This window comes from Malaya genurostris, chromosome 2 (assembly GCF_030247185.1).
Source record: "Malaya genurostris strain Urasoe2022 chromosome 2, Malgen_1.1, whole genome shotgun sequence".
Lineage (NCBI taxonomy): Eukaryota > Metazoa > Arthropoda > Insecta > Diptera > Culicidae > Malaya > Malaya genurostris.
The window spans coordinates 309,380,970-309,405,470 of record NC_080571.1 but is presented as its reverse complement, the minus strand read 5'-3'; the positions used below and the strand labels follow the sequence as shown (position 1 = coordinate 309,405,470).

Here is a 24,501-nt window from a genome sequence, read left to right as displayed (position 1 = left end):
CGAGATATAGGTATTATGCAAAACAACATCATTGCTTTTAATACACTGTCTTCATTAGGGAAGTTCAACTCGTGGTCCGAGTTCCGACAGGTGGCAATTAATGGGGCAGTCTCATGGACGTTTGTGTCGTGATCACAGGATTGAGGTTAATTCTGAGGTAAATCCAGTGCTAGACACTTCATCAATCAATTTTCAAACCTTGTGAAATTATTATGAATTTAAAACGTCATGGTAAAAACTGTTGTTCGTTCAGCAACGACTTACTTAGAAGTAAAATTATGTAGAAAAGACTAATAACTCAAATTATTCTGATAGTCGTATTCGACAATTAAGAATGATTCGGTATCAGGAAAATTCAATAAATCAATTCATTATGGATTAAAGTTCATTTTTGGAATTTTTAATACTGTTTTTATGTTTGGTAGAAATCTTGAGTCACCCAAACTCGGAAAATTCGGTTACTGGTTTTGGTGTTCGTATATTTACTCCAAACTCTAGTCTCGCCCAACCAACGTACCGTGAACCACCGGGAAACTTGTATACGGCTGTTTTCAATGCACGATTGTCTGCTGGTTCGCTCATTCAGTTACTGTTCCTGGTGTGCCATGTGTTATGTGTGATTGTCCTATTTGCACTGCTAGGCAAACTGCGGAATCATTTTCATAGCAATTGTGGCAATGTGACGGATGACAAAAATCAATAACTTATTCATTTATTTAACATTTCACCATTACTGCAGCGGAAGAGAGATTTGCGGTTTGCTACAAAAGATTCATGTTCCATGTAATTGTATTTCTACAGTTATTCTTTCACTTAGTATATTAATTTATGCATGATATACTTTCAGTAACTCCGGCTGTATCTAGTACACTGGCGAAGAACATTGTTATACAAATTCACAACATCGTATTTCAGTAATCACTAAACCCAATTCAAATAAATTTTCCGCTTACATCAATAACACTAGCAGGTCTCACACTAAATTGTTTGTGATCGTTAAAATCGTTTCTTTTCATAGGCTACGCATACCGTTTTACAAAATTAACAAGAATGCTAACTATTTGGAAAATAATTATCGTTTAACACGCCGAATAGCACCCGATGCTCGCTAACGTTGTCGACCGAATGAGCTTTGCGTTGAAAGTATGAACGAGTAACGACCATCCGTGGCTTCTCTCTCGACTTTCGCACTGAATATGGCAGTAGACTGTTTTCCTGTCTTTGGTGCATATAATTCTACGCTTTCACTCTACCTACAACGCTTCGAAAAATGTACATAAGAATGAGAGTACAGTAGTTGCTGTTGGGTATTCATTCTGTAGGTGTTTTATGTGAATTACACGTTGGCAGTTAGAGCAACGATCATCCGATATAGTGGAACTGTGATATTCTTCTGTCGAAAATCGCACATACAGTGGAAATCGTAGAAGCCATCTAAGTTCATTCATTCGAATTCGCAGAGTCTAGCAACCGTTGCTAGAGTTGGATAGAGTTTATAAATCAATACTGTTCTGTATCAATTGGAATTTCGTTGACTAACATCGTTTTCGTTTGAATCCAAAACTAACCAAGTTCCTGCCCGAATCCATACATGTGGCAACGGTTGGGGAAACTTGGTTGGTTTTGCTTCAAGCGAAAAAAATGAAAATGACTTCTGACGTAAACCCATGAATGCCGTGTTTTCTTAGGTGATGACAGAATATTACATCTATTAACATAAACAATTAAATGTTGTATCTGTTTCGATATCAAACTCTGTTAAATTAGCTGTAATATTATTGAAAAATAATTTTTACATACTTTGGGTGGTAATTTTAGGTAAATTGTGACGTTATTTTAATGTACATCTATCGAGACTGTGACGTTCAAATACTATAGAAGGGGCATCAATGAAGGAATACTCTCAACATGTACGATATGCAAAACTACGATACATTGTAAACTGAGGTAGAATCCTAAGAAATTTTAGAACTATGATATTTTATTGAGCAAAACATGAGTCCACCCAATTGTTGAGATTTTCGACCATTCGAAAATTTTTGGGTCATTGTCAAGCGTAAATTGATGAAAAAAGGAAATCAATCAAACACCGTCTGACCTGAAGAAAACTGTTGAAAAAGACGGCTGATAAGATTGACAGTTCAACTGTGCAAAAATGATGGGAGGTACTCGTCGCAAAGCTCGTTAATTTACCCAAAAAGGTGACCAAATTTTTTTTTATTTTTCTTTTAAAGCTAAGTAAAACCCCTTCCAAATGATACCCTTGGTGATTTGTATGTTGCTTACTGTAGGAAAAAATATCCAAATTTGAGCGGAAAAAATTTGAAGTGGAGTTTTTTGTAGTGCATAAAGTATCATTTTTGAATCTGTATTGAAATGCAATTTTTACGGAAGTAGCATTCTTTTGACGATCGGTAAAATCAAGCATAGTTCCTCTCTAAGGCCAGCTAGCTAGTAGCTGGAATTTTTGCTGTCCTGTGAAATTACTCGTTTTAAGTTTTTCAGCGCCTTTCCCATGCGTTTCGATCATTCTAGAGTCGATGTTCAACCATTGGTAGCATTCTTTTGTCCTGACTCGATATGTTTTTATGCCTTCGAATTATCTATTACAATCCTCATCACAAATGCTATGTCCAATGGTGGTCTTTTTATTTTGCCCGACACTGTGATTAACAGGAACCTAGCTAATCATGTCGTTCATCTTATGAATACATATATGTATTTGTATTCGAAATTGGAATAATTCATCCTTCCATAACGAACATAAAATGTAAAACTGTTTAAAAGGAAACGAAGAACCGCAATTCATATTGAAACTGTAATGAAATCATTATGCGAAGCGTGTGGGCCAACATATTCTCCTGCTTGGTTGACGGAAAAGCGTGGGAATGAAGCTTACCTTGGGTACAGTTTTCGTTAACTTTCTACCGCAAATTACCGCCTCTTTACCAAAAGGCTTTCATCAAATACCGCTACATAAAGTGTGGGACGTCTAAATTCTGGCAGATAGCTGACATTTTGGCTGTGGTAAATGTCAGACAGGTATTTTACTTTGTGTAGGCAGTATGATTTCATTAATATTTCAACGAAACAATACACAGTGTTCATTAACGTGGCTTTATTCGAGTACCTTAGAAATCTCGTGGAATCCCATATCTTTAACGTTTGGAAAGTTGTAATGCTATACTTTTTGGTAACGAGTTTGCGAGGCAACTTTGGGGGTTTCAACAATGATTTATACGCTTCTATCACTCAACTGCTTAAACAACCTTCCTCTTGCAACCTTCAGTGATCCTTTACAACCAGGATCTCAATGATACATTACCCAGAATCATTATCTCGCACTTACTGATAGTCTCAGCACTACCAAAGCTCTTCGATCAGTGTGAACTGCTAGCATTCATATCATCCCTAAACTTTTATATCATCCCTAAACTTTATGTTGAAGACAAAAATAAGAATATGGAGAAAATGTAAGTGAACTGAGCTGTTCATAAATAACGTTCTTATGTGGGCAATGGGCCGCAAAGTGGAAAACTCCAGTGCTTGAACGCTCTTCAGAAACACTTCTCTTGCACTGATTACTGCTGGTGGCTGAAACTCTGAAGGGTTGAAATCAACTCACCAGTGCGAATATTCTGACTTGAGATTGTTCGAGTGAATATCCGTCGGAATACCAAAGCAAAGGAAATGAATAGAAAAGTTGATGATCTCACATGAGACTTTTAATTACTTGTATGCCGGTAATGACTAATTGGTTTGGTATCTTATACTGATGAAATATTGTATTTTAGTTGGAATTCAATAAGGAATTATTTTATTTGCATAAATAAGCAACCCCAGAGCCGGGTTAGGTTGGCCGAATTTGAAACAATATGTGGATCACATCAAATGTAGGGGAAGATGTTCGGTTGCCGGCACCCCACCGTAACTCTCGACAGAAAGCAGATAGCGTCATTCCGACAAATATCATGTGTGTAATGTTCGTTTTGTGCCGAATGCCAAAGCAAACAGACGCTTGTACTTTTTGGCGATCTCAAAACAAATTTTTATTGCGTGAAAATCTACACAAAAGTTTTTATTTATAGTATAATAAATTGAAAAGCATCAATCGAAAAGGTAAGTGGATTGAATATTTATGAGGTGAAATCGATCTACTTCGTGATTTAATACCAGATGCTATCAAAATTTTCGCAACCAAAGTTATTGTTCGCCTTTTTTACCCCATTTTTTTCGACATATCACGAAAAATTGGCAGTGATATGCAGAGATGCCAAGTCTGCAAATTTGTCTGTAAATTATGGAATTTCTTAGTTAACATGTAAACCTATTTTGGTCTAAACACTTTTTACAGACTTTTGAAACTTCGATTGTTTGCAGACATTCGTCAGTCTACAAACTTTTGAAAATTGGCGCGACCTTTTCGTTTTTGCTAGCTAAACTTATTGTATTACCTGGCATCTCTGGTGATATGCAACACGTGGACAACTTGACGGCTTCACTACATCTGTCATATAAGTAAAAACTTTGGTCCTCTGGTTCTGTTAGCCATGGTGACTTCAAACGTCAATCGTCCAAGTCAAGGAAAATGAACTTTAATGCACTGATTAATGCCATTGAATGTTGTTAGTGGATAAGAAGCCAATAAATTCGACTGCAGTAACGTATTCAATGCCGCGAAGCTGGTAGAAGATCGGCCAAATCAACACCAAAGGCGCCACCATCCAAATCATCGGCCAAGAGAGCCAAGTCCATCTGGCAATGAAGACCTTTGTCCCAAACGCCTCCAAAAAGAATAAATTCCGTTTTTTCTTTGAATAATTGCAGTCTTTACTTATATTTTATCATTTTAAGCGAAATTTCTTGGGGTGCCGGTAACCGAACACCTTTTTTGAAATGGCCAAAATTTATCACATTACTAAATTGATAATAAAGTTTGTTCAATCGATTGAATCAACTTAGTTTCTTAGTCAGTTGTTAGCTAAGGACTTTAGCTTTCCATTAATGTATATTAATGGATGTGCACGCATAATGTGCACTTAGTCAGAAGTTAAAAGCTTAAAAAAGGGTGCCGGTAACCGAACACTCTCCCCTATCAATAAACGTTTTCAATAGTTAAAAAAAGTTTATTTGCATGATTGTTTCAGCTTCACTCCCACTTTTTCCTACCCCAGCGATTTTATTTTTCTACTCCTCCAATGTTTTTATTGGAGGTCTGACATTTTCCGGATAGCTTACATCTGCAGCAGGTTCTTTACTGATGGACAAGTTTTGTTCGAGGTTGGGTCTATCTGCAACAAATCCTATCGGGAACTCTAAATGTTAAAAGTTTTGATGGCATTTGACTCGTAAAATATTGAAATCATATTTTCTATCGACAATTTCCAACTTTTTATGATTCTGATCACTTATTTCTATTTGTCAATAATTTAAATTTATTCCCATTACTCATTTCTCATGTATATTTTTCCTTCTAATCATCAATATAAGCATAATATCCAATTCGGTTCAAAAAAAGATTAACAATCCACGAATATCCAAGTGCACTTTGCTCTAAGCTAAACTTACTACTCGGCCAACCTGCCCTAATGAATGATTTCGAAACAATCACGATTAACAAAAATAAAAATAAGGTTAAACTGGAAACCGAAAAGCCATTTTGTAAAGTTTTGAATCCCTTTCCAATGGTACCACGTTTTAGGAAATCGAATATAAATTGATCCACGCTATACGTATTACTTTATGAAAACAGAAATTTACTCACCAGTGCCGAAAAAAGAAAAACCGTCCTCCTGCACAAAAGTCAACACAAAAACACCTGAAATTACGTCGGAAGGTGGGTGACCCAATGTTCCACCAAAATCATTATAATTGTCTGTCGTTAATTTAGAACATATTTTTGCATACCTATAGAACTCAACTATTTAATATTCGCGAATATGAAATTTACTTCTTTGGTTATTTCTTAGTCAAAATTATTTTTAGGTTTACTTGTGGACTTCCCTCTTTGCTCGAAGTATTCTAGCAGTCTAGTAAACAGTCTTGACGGCTAGAAGATACACTCCGATGTCATGTTTCGACTCTCGGGTATTACAATTTTTTTTTTGAGGATGCAATAAGGCAGAAATTTTCAAGTGCTGTATTTATTGAAATTTTTGAAATGTTACCCCAAAAGTTGTTAAACGTCTCTCAGATCATTTTGAACTTATATTTACATTGGCTATGTGAGGGAGCCTTAGAGATTTTTTTTTGCGAAATTTTTTAGACTCAATTTTTTATAAAAATTTATTTTCGATTCTGGAAGTTTCGAAAGTTTCGGAAGTTTAATTTTGATTTTTCAAGTAACGCAGAAGCTTACAAATTGCGTATTCGCTTAAGAATTTTTGTGATTACTTTTATTGGCTAACAGGTTATAGTGCGCGAGTGTTGTAGCATAGCTTAAATAGAGTGTCTCTAAGTAAAGTGTAAAATAGATCACTGGTTTAAACTGTTTCGATATGAAAAATTCTAAAATTAATTACAGTGGCTTCAATCATAAGCTTATTGAGCTTTCCTCACCCAATTATCAGTAAAAATCTGACAGTCGACTAGTTATGCACTTTTGTTTGGCAAGCAATTTGTGAGTGTAGTATGCTTATTCATTTGTGACATCAGATACGATGACAGCGGATGTCATATCAAGGCAGCGGTCTCATTAAATCTTTTAAAAAGATTGGAAAATTGTAACTAAAAGCATTGGTCAACAGTGTGTGCTGAAGTTAACGAGCAGCGTAAGATCGAAAGCCCACTCCTTGGCATATAATTGAATGGATCTCATTTTGAACTTATATTTACATTGGCTATGTGAGGGAGCCTTAGAGATTTTTTTTTGCGAAATTTTTTAGACTCAATTTTTTATAAAAATTTATTTTCGATTCTGGAAGTTTCGAAAGTTTCGGAAGTTTAATTTTGATTTTTCAAGTAACGCAGAAGCTTACAAATTGCGTATTCGCTTAAGAATTTTTGTGATTACTTTTATTGGCTAACAGGTTATAGTGCGCGAGTGTTGTAGCATAGCTTAAATAGAGTGTCTCTAAGTAAAGTGTAAAATAGATCACTGGTTTAAACTGTTTCGATTTGAAAAATTCTAAAATTAATTACAGTGGCTTCAGTCATAAGCTTATTGAGCTTTCCTCACCCAATTATCAGTAAAAACCTGACAGTCGACTAGTTATGCACTTTTGTTTGGCAAGCAATTTGTGAGTGTAGTATGCTTATTCATTTGTGACATCAGATACGATGACAGCGGATGTCATATCAAGGCAGCGGTCTCATTAAATCTTTAAAAAAGATTGGAAAATTGTAACTAAAAGCATTGGTCAACAGTGTGTGCTGAAGTTAACGAGCAGCGTAAGATCGAAAGCCCACTCCTTGGCATATAATTGAATGGATCTCAGAAATGTCATGTTGAACTGTAGATACGCGAGTATGGCAGCTAATAAATTATATATATGTCGGAGTTTTCGAATTACTTGATTATTCAACAATCGATTATAATTTTTCAAACTAATCGATTAAACTTTATTCGATTTTCATGGTTCTTAATCGATTATTCGAGTACCGATTATCTAATATCGGTTTTTAGAATTATGCGATCGAATAATCGAATATAATTTTCAAACTAATCGAATAAATTTCAATCGATTATCTGGGTTTTTATTCGATACATCCATTATCCGACATCCTTATCCGATGGTGGAAACTTAGACGTTTCATCGAAATCGTGGGAAAGTTTATATCACCAACAAAATCGTTGAGCTCGAAAAGTGAGAAAATCACCCGCATAAAAGATGCCTCAATGGATTACAATGTTATACCGATAACAGCACAAAATGTGTCTACAAAGAACACATTCCTAAGGTATCAAGCAACGAAGAATGTTGTGATGAATACATTTATACATGGAGCCCCAACTGTTCTTATTGCGTGGGGCGTAAATAGAGGCGTTTTTCGCCAGTGGCGGTTTCCTGTTACCGGATACGTAAATGAAAAGGAAAATTGAGCAGCGAACTTTCACCTTTCGTTTCCGGTACTGCAGGGCCAATGTTTAAGCAGAAGAACACTCCCACTCGCATCATTACAATTTTTCTGGTATTTCATTATTTCGTTCGACTCGGTAGCTGAACCTGTTTTGGGCTTAGAGTAACAACACAGCAAACCCATTACTTTTCAGCTTTGAATAGCGCAAGGAACAGCTCAAGTATTATTGCATACTACCTAAGAGATTCAATTCGACACTACACCAGACAGACAAGGTCCAAGGACTTTGAACTGCTCTGAACTAACGAGTTTAAGACGAAACATAAAGAAAAGTAATTGTCTTTTCACCAAAACGATTTGGTCTTGCACTCGATGAGTATGATTGACCAGGCGTTACACATGATTTTTTGCATATCGAATTCTCTAAATCAGAGCTTAAAATTGTCACGTATTCTCAATGAAAGAAATTTTACTGTCTCATTCGTAAATAACCGACACCAGAATAAACGAAGAGAGACGAAACATTTTCGTTTCTCATTGAGAAAATGAGAGAGTTTTATTGCTAACGTCACTCTTTCCTCTATGACAATACGAAACCAAACTAACGTCTGCAGGGAGCATCAGCAGAATTTCAATTCTCATTCTTTCATCGATGTATTGAAAATCTTTGACGCTTGGCTATAAAGAACAAATCGAAGTAATTACATTTCAGGACCTCTTTGGAAACCAAAACTACTACAAATTCGAGCACCAACAGGTAAAAGTCATTGTGAAACCTTTTTCTGTCATTTTCGATTCACAAAGCTTCGGTTGAATACAGACACTGCATACTATGGGATTTTCACTGAAAACAGTAAATGACTGAAAAGGCAAACGAAAGAAAGAACACAATTTTGAAACTACTGTTCCGCTTGTGTCATTGACTGGACATGAATTTCGTTCGCATAGTTTGCAAGCGAAGCTAAGAGTGACATAAATTTCTCTTCATTTTTGTCTATTTAGAATCAATGAAAATGACTTTTATTAGCTCTGCTCAAAATACATTCTCTTTTGTCTGTTATAAACCGTTTCAAAAGATCTTTCGTTCGTGATGTGGAAAAAGTATTTCGCACTTCCATATATCGCACTATCCATATTCGTTCAGTTTGTCTGGAACTCATTTACCAACCTTTTTAGTGTGTCCCATGGCTCTCAGGCGATTGATAATTGTGGTATCAGTTTATTATCTCCATTAATGATTGTAGTTCGTCCTGTCCCGGGTTTGCGGTTTTTTGCATAGGGCACTGGTCAAGTATGCTTTGAATCGGCTACGAAGTCTGATGAACCAGAAGGTCAAATTCCACAAAAGGAATGTAATATCAAGACTTTGCTTTTGCGTCATGTTCCAACTTTTTCGGTTGATTTTCGCGCGCCTGATATCTTATAGCGTCATAGAGGTACACGCCATAAAAAGTAACGTTATTGAATTATTCTATTTCTTTCGTTATGGTTAAAATTTATCATCAAATTTAATAAACGTAACTTGATTTAATTATCCATTTAAATCTGATTTTTGCGGATAAGATGCAAAAACAGAAATCATGCTGCATGAAGAAATAGGTTTTTAAATAGCTTATGCATGCAAAGGAAGGTTCTTATCCTTGCAAAGTTCTTTTCAACATCTGAGAATATGTTTTCAGAGATCCTAGAGCATCTTCTGAGCAGTACGTAGAATGTGCTGAATGTTTAATATTCATGACATTTCTAATCGATACTGCACAGAGCATTATCTAACTTGTCTTAGTGAAACAACAGTCACAATCGAGACCGTTAACTAATGAGTCTATCTCTCAAGAAAGAACAGTCATGGTTTAGCTTGGGGTGGAGACGAATCAAAGTGTTTGCTTGCCTTTCATCCCTTACTTTCCGTCATCGATTTTTGCTTCGAGACAACTTGGTTTGAATCCAGAACAGTGAGATACTTCTTCCTCGTTTGTCGATTTATTAGCCATTAAATTTCTTTTGATTTTAGTGTGCTTTGATACCAGTCAGTGAGTTTGTTCATGCCATTATTAACAATGGACTAGAGGTTACAGAAAGCATGAGATCACTAGGACGATGTGGATGCAACGAGAGTGCAGAAAAACTGATAAGTAATGGCTCAATGATGTGAAAATATTTCTTCTGTTCGGCCATGCCGATTGTGCAATGATAGAGCGAAGAAGTCCCACCCTCTTAATATTTTGAAACAGCATCTATAGCATTATTAGATTTGTGGCTCTCAACACTAGTTTGGTGACTAGTTAACATTGGCAAATTCAGGTATTTTTTGCAATACATGCTCCCACTTTGAATTCGCATGTTTTAAGAAACGTATTTTGTGTTGTAATCTTCTACTGAAATTTCTAAAGACATTGGAAGATTTAATATACTTAATGTTTGTAGACCTTGGTAAGAGCACTTCCGAAATTCCAATTGATAACAGCATTCGGGTTCTTAATTTTTGCTTCTTCAATTTGTACCCACAATTCACTGAAGTACTAAGTCCATTATACACTAACGTTACTGACAGACATCGAATCAAGTATGAATGAGTATTCATCCTTGTTGTAGGTAAACACAAAATTGTACAATGAACTAAGGTACTGTACTGAATTATTCATAAATTGGTCCAACTTTTTTTTTGCACTGGGAAAGCTTATTTCTGTCGCTGCTTTTCACGGGCAGCTTCGTCGAAACGGGATTGTACTTGTAAGTGCACGTGTATGTCGCATGTGTCTCGTGTATCTTCATTTGCAACAATGGCGTTGTCAAGTGAATGAAATATTTGTCGCCCAAGTGTAACATGTCCAAAGGCGCGAAAATTTATAACGGTTTCTAGTGGATCTAGCTGAAACGCTGACACAATTTTCAGTCCTCACTTGGTAGTCGCACCATCAGTAAACAAGCTGAGTGCACTGGTTTGGCAATGACGTGAGGTAGAATATGAATGGGATGCAATAAACCGAATAATCGCCGTTTTCAGTTTTCTTGAACAACGGGCGAGCAGATCTTGCTTCATTATGTCAACGACGAATGGAGTGGGTGCTTTACATAATGTGTATGCAAATTGTAGATGGTTTCCTTGTTTTTAAATAGAAATCTGATTAGGGTGATATTCTACTTAATGCGATTTTGCTTGTAGTGCCGCGTCGGGACTCAGGGCTTATTTAAATCAATAATACGGGAGTAAATACTGTCAAGCTAAAGCGTTTGAACTGTATGTCAGTATGCGTATTTGCTAGCCGTGATTCAATGAATCGTCGCTGTATAGAGTTTGAAATTATTATCGATGCCGATTTTAAATTGGATTACAGTGTACAAATTAAATAGCCTTTTTTCTGTTTGAAGGAGACTAACTAGTGAACTTGAAGATCAGCTCCGTTCGATACAGTTATTATCATGGTTAGTACGATAGAAACAATGATCAAAATAGTATTGTTTTTAATAATACAATGTAAAGATGAATTTAATTTAATTTAATGAACAAAAGGCATCGAAAATGACGCTTCTCTGGTCTAATTGATTCATCGTTATTGATTTCAATCGTTGCCGAGTCCAACCTACACCTCAGTGTAATGAAGGTGCTCTCCTCTAGTACCTTGCCCAGCACGAAATAGAAGCAGTTAGACTCACTACTGAAAACACTAATATACAGAGGAAACGGGTGTAGCATGGTGGGTTAGTCGATGCCTTTCATGCAGCCCACCTGGGTTCGATTCCCATCCCCTCACATAGGGTCAGATAGTTTTTCTGGCCCGAAGAGGCGAATACCATTATGGTTAAAACCTCTCAAATCGAAACAAAAAAAAAATGATGTGCAGAGTGTGAAAACAAAAAAAAATCCCGTACATAATTTTCAAAATTTTATTAGATTGTGCCGGAGAAAAGAGAGTACACGATCATTCTTTCAACACTGATGGATTTTATGCTCGTCGATTAGGCATATTGCAAACGACGAGATTCTTTCCACCGCAAAGGAAGCACCGGCGATTCCACGAAAATGAAAGTAGAATTGAGAATGCAAATGCGAAGCGCTTTGAGATTGTCTTTCTGTGAACTCATGCAAAAGGACCAAAATTATAGAATTCTGCGGCAATTGTTGAAAAGTCAAAAAGGTTTATTTAGAAGGGAGTGAAAAGTTCAAAAGACACAAGGAATGTAGAAGATTTTCTCGAACCTGCGAAAGAGATTAGAGTTGACGTTTAAAAAAAACTGTACTATGCCCTTTTTTAAAGACTAGGTTAAACTTGCCTGAAGTGAAACTCGCGTCAGCCTCATGCTACATATATAAGAAGCCAATCTGCAAAGCCGTCCTACAAACTCGTAACATTTGCTTAGCGCAACGCTTAAGTAGGATGGAGACGAGTGTCTTGAATAAAGCAACTTTTTGATAGTTGGTCAGAAGGAAGCGTGTCTGGTTGAGAGACAGTAACGCCAAATAAATTATATATCAATCACTTTAACGAATCCAATACAAATCGAAAAAGACATCACAGTAACATCATCTCGTGACGAAAAAGGCTATTAGTTCAGTCATGTTTAACAGTTTGCGTTTAGCGTGCATCCAGTAGTGTAATGTCAAAAATAATCGAGCATGATGCCCACATAGAGGTGTGAACTTTTTTTTATATTTTAGTGTGTTTTTTTCTGACGATAGTAATTATCGCCTATAAAGAATATAGAATCATGTTTTTTTAGACCTATCGACTTCACTTTCGGGACCGGATTGGTGGTTCAATGCATAGGACGCTGGTCTTACAAGCCAGTTGTCGTATGTTCGAGCCCCGACCTGGAAGGATTCTTAGTGTCAGTAGGATCCATAGTACTAGTCATGCAATGATTCTGTACACTAAGAATCGGTTGCGAAGTCTGTTGAAGCAGAAAGGCCAAATTCCACAAAAGGAATGTAATTCCAAGACTTTGCTTGACTTCACTTTCAAGAGTTATAAAGTAGTATTCAACTTTGCTCATGAATGTTATGAATAGTGCTGATACGCTTATCTTCACGAAACCTGCGAGGGCGATTTTTGGCAGATCACTTCTGATATATAGAATATATCAACAAAATTAAAATGAAATGAACGGTAGATTACAAGTTACTTTGGTTGCGATATTTTAGTCATTGCGTTCATGGCATTGCATTTAAATTGACTGCACAATAACTTTTTTCTCAGGGAAAGTTAAAATTTAAAAGAAAATTGTCATTTTTATAAATTGTCTATGAATTAAAAGTGCATATACTAAGTGATCTGCGCCTTGCTATGAACTGTTTTGCGAATAATTTAAACTTTTAGTCAAAACTTGAAATTTTGATATTTATTTTCTAAAAAGTAGTTGAGTTTCACTTAACAGACAAACCATTCCAAAATTCGACAAATAGAAAATTTGTTTAGTACTGAAAAAAATGTTATTGAATAGTACGATAAGTGCAATACAGCAAGCATAAGAAATTATTTGTTTTTATTACTTATTACTTTTACTTCAATTCATAGCTCTCGTTGAGGCGAATTACAAGTTGCGGTTTATTTATATACTAAATTGTTTTGTTTTGAAACATTCATTTATTTATTAAACAACCTGATATTGTGTATTTATATCACTGGAACCGTAATCATTATCACAGGAAACATTAATACAAATGAATTAATTTTTAAAATCAAGAAATTGATATACTAAATTCGGAAAAAATGGTAAAGTTCGAAAATTAGCATTAAGATTAATTTGTTTAGTTCTACGTTTACATTTCACACACATTTATATAAAAAGAAATTTTTCTATAACAATGTGCTCTCTTCCGAGTTAGTATCAGATTGCAATTCTAAGCCATATTTACAGCTTATTTTTTCGTGCAGTGTATATCGAGAAATATTCCATATATTTGGGGCTGTTCGGTTCAGTGTACTAATTGGGAAACCGGCCATATGTGCATTTAAAAAAAAAGTTTCTGTGAAAAGCAGTATTATCACGCTTTCAGTCACTGATAGTTCGAAATGATTTCTATACTTAATCCGCGGAAATTCATTATTACGGTTGAAAATGGTCTTACAAGCCAGTTGACATACGTTTGAGCCATGACCTGGAAGGATTCATAGTGTCAGTACAATCGTATTACCTGCCATGATAAGGTTCGGTATGCTGTGAATCGGCTGCGAAGTCTGTTGAAACAGAAAGGCCAAATTCCACAATTCCATTGTAATGCCAAGACTTTACTTATAAAACAAAATCGATCAGTTGTATTAATTATTCATGAATATCGTCGTGCTAGTGCTTTGACCATCGATATAATTGGATGTAGAGGTAATTTGTGTTACTCGGAATAATTGGAAAAAAATGGTTTGTAAAACTTTGTTTAGTTTGTTAACTTTGTGAGTCTGCACAACATACAGAAAACGGAACAATAGACCATTTGTGTTGAAAATTTTAACAAAACGGCAATTTTACAGAAGATTGTTCTATTGTATTGAGAATTGAGAAAATGTAATTTTAGTTCAGAAAGTTCCACCATTATTATTCCGCGGTCAAGTTGTATGGCTGCTGGAGGTTGGATCTCCTACACACTTAGAAAATTTCGCAGAATTCGGTGTTTGTTTACCGAATTTTCAACAGCTGAACGTTCGGTAATTATTTCGGTAATTAAATAGATAACCGATCGTTCGGTAATTGCTGAACTGTCAAACAACTACCGTAAACTGTAAACCAAATGAATCTAACTGATTGTTCGGTAATTTTTTGTTTGTTTGTTTTCGTTTGGTTAAAATTCTGAATTTTGGGATTTAAAAATAACTAAACAAATTCACAAAAACGAATGAAGTAAATTCCAACCTGTTGTGGCTATTGTTTTATTCCACGAAAAAAGGTTCAAATGTTCCGGCTGATCGGAATTATGAGCGCCTTCCAAACAGTGATGTCCGAGCTCAGCACAAGAGCTGCTCTATACCTGCAGTGTGTGTCTATTAAACTCGTGTGCTGTGCTTTTCAAACCAGACTCATGAGCGTGTGCTATTTGTGTAGTCCACCTACTGACAATAGACTATACAAGGGCGGACACTGTGTGCTTAAAAATTATATTATATTATTAAACTAGCTGAATGACCCGGCGTTGCTCGGAAATGTTTCGGGAAGAAAAGGCCGAACAAAATTGCCGAAGTTGTCCTACTTAGTGTAATACTCTGAGCAGTTTTATGTTGCTATTCAATCAATTTTACCTTACACTTCCCATGTTTGGGGCACTTGCTGCACTCCCTCTCCCTTAAAATAACTTTTTAATCTACATTGACATAAAAGAAGTATCTGTATTTGTCAAAATGCATCGTTTCTAATAGAATAAATTTTATATTGAACTCACCTTTTATTAGTGAACTTACTACAGCTCTCCTACATGATAACCCTTATGACCACCTCTTAGTAGTGTACGAAGTACTTGTGCTCTTCAAAAAGTATAGATTAATTCATTGAAATTAACAAAAGCAGTACTACTTAATTCAAATTAACGATAGCGATACTATCTAGCACAATCTTGACATTCTTGCCCCTCTCTTATTTTATAAAAAATTCAAGATGGAAATAAATTTTCAAGATCCCCTTCTCCTAGTCTGAATCGCCCCCCTATCTTGTTTGACGACGAATAAGAAAATGTTACATTAAACCTTTGTCATGAATATCTAAGCTTGTCGTGACCACCCCTGAATAGTAAAAAGTACCTGTGCCAAGTTTGACGATAATTTACTGAGTTGTTATGGAATTTTGCCCCTTTTTAAAGGTACATCCAACCCCCATATAATCATACCTACGGAATGTTTCTATGGTTTTCAAAAAGTATCGATTCTCGTCAAATTAGATACATTTTTTCATGACCCCCCTTGTTAAGGACACTTGCTACACTCCCTCCCCCACAAAAATACCCTTATGACCATCTCTTAAGAGCAATAAGTATCTGCACCAAGTTTGATAGCATTCCGTAAATTAGTTTCGGAGTTATTCCATTACAAACATTACATCCCCCCTTTTTAAACTACACTTGCTACATCCACCACCCATATAATCATATCTAATATATGCAAACTGTTTCTATGGTCTAAAAAAAGTATCGATTCTCGTCAAATTAGACAATTTTTTTCATGACCCCCCCTGTTAAGGACACTCCCCCCATTAAAGTACCCTTATGACCTTCTCAGAAGAGCAAGAAGTATCTATGCCAAGTTTGATGGCAATCCGTTCAATAGTTTCGGAATTGTACCGCTTCAAACATTATACCCCCCTTTTTAAAGTTACTTGCTACATCCACCCCCGTAAAGTTATATCTAATGTATGCAAAATGTTTCTATGGTCTTCAAAACGTATCGATTCTTGTCAAGTTATATGATTTTTTTCATGACCCCCTCCTGTTAATTACACTTGCTACGCTTCCTCCCCTATAAAAATGCTCCCTAAACCATCTCTGAAATGCAAGAAAAACTTGTGCCAAGTTTAGTGGTAATCCGTTCAGTAGTTTCGAAGTTATGGCGTTACAAACATACAAACTTACATCCATTTTTATATATATAGATTAAAAAAAAACGGACACTCAACTCAGCTCACGAGCTAGCTCCCCATTCCAGCTGATGAGCCAGCATCGCGAGCTGGTTCTTCGCTGGCAGCAACTGGACAAGCGATACAAAAAAATTTTTCCTGCCTGTAAGTAAACAAAAAGCTTTTAGTGGTTCAAATGTTTTAAAATTTTTAGCATCTGTACCTCAATCCATACGATGAACTCTTCAAGATTTTTTTCGTTTCGTTTTCACTTACTGAAAAATTTTAATAACTATTTGACAGTTAGTTTCACGACAATCAGTTTTCACAGAAGGTCGGTTATTGGAAGATAATTTTACCATACGGACGGTATGGTTTTTACCGTACTCGGCGACTATTCAGATTTACCGTATGAATTTTATATCTATTTACATAATTCTGAAATGAAAACTTGCGTAAAACTGATCGTCCGGTAAAAATTTGCATAACTGATGTAAAATGAAGTTCATGTACCGAAATATCGGTAATTTCTATAGATTACCGAATGTTTTCGTCAAAAAAATTACCGTACAACGGAATCGAATCTTAGTGTGTAGAGTTACTGTCGAACACTGCAACAAATTACTAAATTATCCTTGTCTCAAACAGTTATAAAAAATGCCCTTGGCATCGTAGAACTAATGTAAGTACCTTAATAAACATATATTTAAAGAAAATAAAGTTGTATGGTAAAATAAGTTACATGGAGTTAAACTGAGGAACTTAATTTTGTAAGATTTTTATTGTCGTTAAAGATTTCCAAAACCGAGCTAATTTTTTTTACAAGTTTTGAAAATCTCTTCATCTTGCAATGTTGCCATACATTCTCATTTATCTAAGATACCAAGCTGTAAAGGGATCTCAAACGTCTTCATCGGATGAACGATAGTAAACAAAATACGGCTTTCTCGAAGAGTGGTTCTATTGATAGTCGATAGTTTGTATGCTCGAATTTTGCCTCAATGACAGGGTTTGGAATGAATATATAGTTTCCATTGCATTGTGAACGAACAATTCCACCGCTAACAAAGAGGATGCCTTGCCAGCCAAAAAGAACCACACAAACAAAACGCTAGTGGAAGCAATTATATTCCACATATACACAGATGGTACAGTGTGTATTCATGAAGCACAGAAACCGTGAATATAAATTTCTCTCTCGTAGTCTAAACGTCGTTCTTTTCACAAAAAAAACGTAGCAAGCAAACTATCTTCACGGGGCTAGAAAGTGATGAAGATTATATATATTCAGTTTTCGCTAACAAACTGATGACTGGTTCTCCGAATGCGAACGGCTGTTAATGATGATTTTATGCCATGAAAACTGTTGCATATCACTTTATTAATTCGTGTCAAGTAAATAGAGGGTAATAATTCTTAGTTATACTTGAATATTATAAACAGAAGTAGCAGAAGCGCAGCGTTAGCAATGGCAATCTGGTGATCTCAGCAAATACTGTAAACAAACCAACACTTTGTTTGCTGGCTGCTAGAGAGAAACTAGCTCCTGCACTCTTTTTACTTATGTGAATCAAATTCCTGCTAAATAGCTTTCAATTGGGTTCAATCGAAATTGTGCATGATAGTTAATCAACCAAAAAGTCTTTTAATCAGTATTCCGCATTGAACAATTTTTAAATTGAATTTTCATTGCGTGAGCTATGAGAGTTGTGAAAAACACATGTCCCCATTACAGCAAAACCTTTATTCTAATAAAAGCTCTAGCGATGGCAGTGCACATAAAATGAATTCTGTATAAACAAATATGAAGCGTGTTCGGACATCGAAGAAACATTCGACAATTAAGAACCAGTCATCGGTCTGTTAGTGAAAACTGAATATATAGTCTTCATCACTTTCTAGCCCCATGAAGATAGTTTGCTTGCTATGAATTATGGGGTTAGACATTCTCTCTTACCGAGAGAAGGAGAAACAGTAGTAGGGATGATTATTGTTCGCTCTCTTCCATTCTCGTGCATGTACAGCCATTCCAATAAAACAACAAGGCTCACGCTTCCTCAAAAGCGACATGATTCATAAATCAGATATATTCATGAATACCATACACCGTGAAGCATGTATACTCATCTTCACTGCTTCGTTCATCCAAACCCTGCTCAATGATGTATATTTGGACAATTTTTACTTTCGATATTTCAATCATTCATCTTTCCCGGATCCGTTTTCCGTTGAGTAGAGCTAAGCTGATGATAGTTTCACATCATAACAAAAAATAAAGTAAAATCTGGAAGGGTTGGCTGAATTCCTAAGTTTAACAATTTAATAAAAGAAATTATGAGACTTAGTAGACTTCGAAAAATCCCAGAAATTTCGGTAGTTTTGAGTCAACTCACAATGCGGATACATTCCAGAAAACTAACTTTTTAATAAATCATTATGACAAGACTTCTACCAGCAAAAATGAATATTATAGAAAAAGCCACCCCCACAACTTCCGACAAAAGCAAACAATAACGAATACTTGATAAATGAAAATTCCATCAGCAAACCGATTAGCATTTAACCCTAGCTGCATCTCGTCAAAAAATAGGATTGTAGATATGAAAACGGAATAGAAACACTACCTTGTAATGTTATAAATCAAACGAAAAACGATTAGCTGGCCCTGCTCAGCCTGAATGATCAAATGAAAGGAAAAATCGTAAAAATAAAAAGGACAAAAATTCATGTAACAAATACTTACAAACAATACAACAACGCAATACATCGCATTTTGTATGTGGACCAAACATACATGAGGTGAATAACAGTCTGGCTTGGAACAAGTTCATATCGATAGAAAAATACTAAATATAACTCGCCAGCTTGATTACCTTTCACTGGTTTTATCTCCGATTAAAATAGTATGTACGTAAACAACCATTCTGGCATAATTAGCTAATCGAAAGTGAATTCCACCCCAGATAGTTACATTGTAATAATCACTGGATGTTTATTTTCAAGCCTTATGTGTAAACGGAAGCAATATGTTTAAATTGTAGCGTAATTGAGAGATTTATAATCACGAAAGTTATTGATGAACTGTTACACGAACTGCTCCTGTCTGTTTTTTTAACTTTTTCTTTCTCTCGGTTTACGTATATTGTATATGGAATATACAATTTTCAAGATCTGATCATTATATACACAAAGACAGGATACGCCTTGGCTGGAACAGTATTAGCGCGAAAGTGAAAGTTAGCACAAGAGGGGTTATTTCGTGGCAATTTTGTTGACATTCATTATTTGTATTTCTATCTCAAGTAGACTTAAGAAGAATCTCTGAATCTAGTGTAAATTTACCGGTACTTCAGTCCCAAATCAGCCCTATCATTGCATACATATCATGGTCATCACCAAAACACATATTATCACAATCTGCACTGCGCTAAAAATAGAAGCAATCTACTGAATTAGTCAAAGCAAATTACACGGTGGAAAAACACATACAAACACGCAGTGCTACTTCTGTGTCGAGCTGCTTGAAATCCGTCTGCATTGTGGCTGTAAAAAGCTAGACAATTTGCCATGGGTTATACTTTACCTGCATCGTTTTATCCAACATGAAATTACAGCCACTGCTCCGAATATGATGACACCAAACGTACACCAGAGTGCACCCTGAAAATAAGGAGAGTATATGCTTATTTATGCTGAAAGTGGTGCATGAAATATAGAAAGGTATTAGAATTGCTGAAAAAGGTATTAGAATTGCTGAAAAAACCGACTTTCGAACGGAGCATCGGAGATCCATAGTGTTATATACCATTCGACTTAGTTCGACGAGATCGGAAAATGTGTGTGTGTGTGTGTGTGTGTGTGTGTGTGTGTGTGTGTGTGTGTGTGTGTGTGTGTGTGTGTGTGTGTGTGTGTGTGTGTGTGTGTGTGTGTGTGTGTGTGTGTGTGTGTGTGCACTTTTCGAAGAATTTTATACGCGCTCAATTTTCTCAGAGATGGATAAACTGATTTTAACAAACTAAGGCTCCTTTGAAAGCTACTATTGGACCATTGATCAAGTTCAAAGATCAAATGGCTGTGACTTCTGGTTCCGGAGATATGATGGTATAAGTGACGTAACCGACAAAACACGTTGTTTTTTACCGCTCTAATGCCAATATTTTAGGATCACCTCAAGGGAGAGTCGCTTAACACAAACTATAGTGTGCCTCTAAAAAAAACACGTGATATACTGTGAGTCTAAGTGTGCCACGCTGATCCCATGAAACAGCTACTTGTCAAAACTGAGCCCTTTGTGTGCCGCAACGGTATGAAAACGAAAGTGCCAATATTGATAAATGCGCCAACGCATTGTGTTAATGTGTGATTGGCACATTGTTCTAAGCGTCCTTCCCTTGGATCACCTCTAATTTCGTTAAGCGCTATTGCTCAAAAGTTTCATCACCTCGTTAAAAGTCTCCATGCAAAATTTGAGCTAAATCGGACATAGGTAAGGGGAGCTACCCGGCGGTTAATGTTCGATCTTGACAAATTACCATAGGGGGAGTACATGAGATTTCCGAAATTGAAAATTTTTATCTGATGTCAAACGTCTTAGAATAGCATAAAACGTCAAGATTGAGTGTCATCTCAAAAAAATTTTTTTTGGAAAAATCGACTTTTTGGGACTTAGAATTTTGAATCCCAGAAAATCGATTCTTCGAAAAAAATTTTTTTCAAGATGACACTAAGTCTCGAACGTTTCATGAAATTCTAAATATTTTTTCGCTGTCGGAAATTTCATGTACCACTCCCCCTCTCCCCTATGGTGATTTTTCAAGATCTATGAAAATTCAACCTGAATCAATTGGTGTCAAAAATGAGCCCAAATTAGTGTCACAAATTATTTCATAAAAAGATAAAAAATGTTTCTATGAGACTGTTTTGAAGAAAGAGAAAGGCAGGGTGGATTAAGGAGGGTTTTTTTTTTTAGATTAGCATCACTCTTCTCAAAGTCAAAAATCAAAATCAAAAATGAGCCCAAATTAGTGTCAGAAATTATTTTATAAAAAGATAAAAGAATCGTGGGACTATTTTGAAGAAAGAGAAAGATATTATCACCCCACTAGGTAGGGTTTTTTTTACATATTTTTGTCTTGAAAACCATAATCAGACTTCTTGAACAGTTAAATTGGTTGATAAAGTTGATAAAGTGTAAATTTCTGCCGGCATTCTGGTCAAAACAAATGACGTAAAACTGATATTTTGAAAGTTTTATATGGTTACCAATCGTCGGATCAATAGCTCATTTATAGATGAGACTCGATGTCAGTCTGTAGAGATATTATGTCTTCTACCATAATTTTGGAAAAATTGTTTCCATAATCTTTGAAAAAATTAACCCCTAAATGATTTTTGGCAACATACTAGTTTTTGCGAAATAAAACCTCAAACTAATAAACTAGTCTAACAATTTTTTTCTCTTGGTGTTGTTATCATTTTGGTCGATGTGTAGAGTATCATTTTTTTTTGTATATGAAGATTTTTTATATATATTTTGCTTATTTGAGTGAGTGTTATCTGAAGTGTCATTTTTTATCATATGGTGAAACCAGATATACCGAATTTCGAGTAAAATAATTATAAAAGTTATAAGCTGAAACAAAAAATGTTATACTTACAACTCATAATGTTCACAATTGGCAAGAAACCAATTTCATACGAATTTGAAGAATTTAGCCAAAATTGTGGTCTTTCAATCATCGTTTCTACTTTTTGAAAGCTCAATTTAATTCAAAAATTATTTTTTATAGGAATATAACAAATCATGCATTTGAGGGTATATAACAAATCATGCATTTGCATTTTAGCAACGTCATGCTCATCGAATCAATGAATTGTGAGATAAGCGTTATATTGCTAGGGCTGAAAAATCGTGTAATTTGATTGAAAAAATAAACCGAGAGTGTTAATTGAAGCCTTTCGAAACTATGAGTTGAATTTCCATTCTATTTTCGCATCAAAACATTACGGTCTTCTAGGTGCTCCGTCGCGTGCCGCGGTCGCTCGAAATATTATGGAGTCGTGCCAGCTAAAAGTACAGCTCATTGTTCATTGCATTTAGCTCTCTTGAAGCGCTACACAACAACAACAACGGCCAATCAGCAAAGTGTACGGCGCTTAGCATCGCAAACCTATGACGACTGTTATGGTTTGTGAGGACGGTGATGACAACTGCGGTTATTTGGTTGCTGTGTGATAGAATTGAGTCCTTTGCTGCATCCACTCATAGAGTTACATTCACAGCGCTGAGGTACAGATGAAAACTGCATTCTGATTTATATAATCATGCAAATGGATAAAAACGCAGCCAGAAGACCCAATAAAAAAGTTCTCCAAGCGCAATGCAATATTAGTGTAGCCAACTCAAGTTCACTACTTGGGTAAAGCGCACGTGTTTCAAGGTTTACCAAATAGAATTCATACTACACGTTATAATTTTCCTAGAAATTTTTTGTTCCGAAAGAGTTTTTTCTGGTTACTGGTCCTCATTTATTCTGCTTTTAAGCTTAACAGTGTTATGTTGAAACTTTTGCTTACATCTGTAGGATTTTGTGGCAGAATTTTATGATTGTCAATTTTTTTTTCATATAGAAAGATCTTTGATAGTAATTATAGTTAATTTTGTCATATTTTCAAACAAAATGATTTTGAAAAAGATATTTTGCGAATGCACAAGCATGCGCAATCATAAAAGTTTTTTTTTCGTGTGTTTGTTTCCACAAATTAGTCATTACATCGTTATCAATAAAGAATTCTACGATTATGCAATGTCGAATGCATGTCAGAATGTATGAATCTTCGAAACATAAATTGAAAATCTTATCTCCATATGTTGTCATACTAAATAAAATGTAACTAAAGAAAGTCAAGTCGTTATATTGCATTCCGATTACAATTAGTATAATATTTACGCTGTCATACTTACAATCCAGAAATGTGGCGACGAGGTGTTGTTACTATTTTGGTGTAAGTCAACTTTCATTTCCTCACAGAAGCGCAAAGTCACGGTGACCTGTAATGAAGAAAAGTTGGGTTTGAATTTTAGTATTCGGGTTTAGACGAAATGTGTATATTTCATAAACTAAATATTACATTCAATGGTAGTCAAATTCCAAGCTGGCAGCTACATAGCTTGTATTAAATCGAAGGAAAGATGGAAAAAGAAACAACGACAACGGAACTGCTTCCCCAACCTGCACCGGTACTTTTGAGACGGTGTTTAATAACTACAAACCACTCTCAATACTACAAATGATGCCTCGTTTGCTGATTTATCTCGAAATCAGGTTATCGCGATATATGGTAAGTTTCTCTTTCAATTGTTGCGATGCATAGGACATTTTACGATACTTACTCCACTTACATTTTCAGCTTTCAAAAATGACAAATGCTCAAATCCAAATCGGTTCAGTCATAAGTAATAATCTACGTATAATATTGAAATAAAAAATAAAACGTATCGAATATTTTCGAGTTCCTAATCGAAAAAAATTGTAAGATGGAAAAAAAAGTTTGGTGGCTGATTTTGTGTTGGAATGCCCAATAAATATTAATAATAAATGCTATTTATTGATTCGCAGATTTTTAAAAATTTCAATTATAAAATGACAAACGAACATTCACAAAATTTCATTTTTGCTCGCTACAAACAATGTTTTCCACTGCCATTGAAGCAGTTTGACTGCAAACCCTGTCTGTGAATTTTACCTGGCATCTCTGATGGAAACGACAAAAATCCTGTCAAAACTAATAGCGCTAGAGTTCTAAAATTTACAGCATTCGCAATTATCAAAAATTATTTTTTTATTTGCGGTTTCTACCAACCATAACTTTTTTGAAACAAAGCGAATCTATGTCATTTTTCAATTCTTCGTATTAAGTGAACCGTCATGTCATGCGTCAATGGCTAGTACA

At 35.5% G+C, this 24,501-nt stretch overlaps 1 protein-coding gene across 3 annotated transcripts in view; it reads right to left on the bottom strand.

Annotated features, from left to right (window-relative positions):
- The window catches only part of LOC131431058 (uncharacterized), a 65,730-nt gene extending 42,155 nt beyond the window's left edge, over window positions 1–23,575 (bottom strand). The window contains exons 1-2 of one of the 3 annotated variants that reach the window (XM_058596515.1): window positions 23,513–23,575; window positions 20,132–20,208 (exon numbers count right to left, since the gene is read on the bottom strand). In XM_058596515.1, coding sequence (XP_058452498.1) covers window positions 20,132–20,152 — 21 coding nt within the window. In that variant the 5' untranslated portion in view covers window positions 20,153–20,208; window positions 23,513–23,575. Of the gene's footprint in view, window positions 1–486; window positions 7,578–20,131; window positions 20,209–23,512 lie in introns of those variants that run through there. The other 2 variants (XM_058596513.1, XM_058596514.1) reach the window with 2 other exon arrangements.
- Window positions 23,576–24,501: the final 926 nt, after the last annotated feature.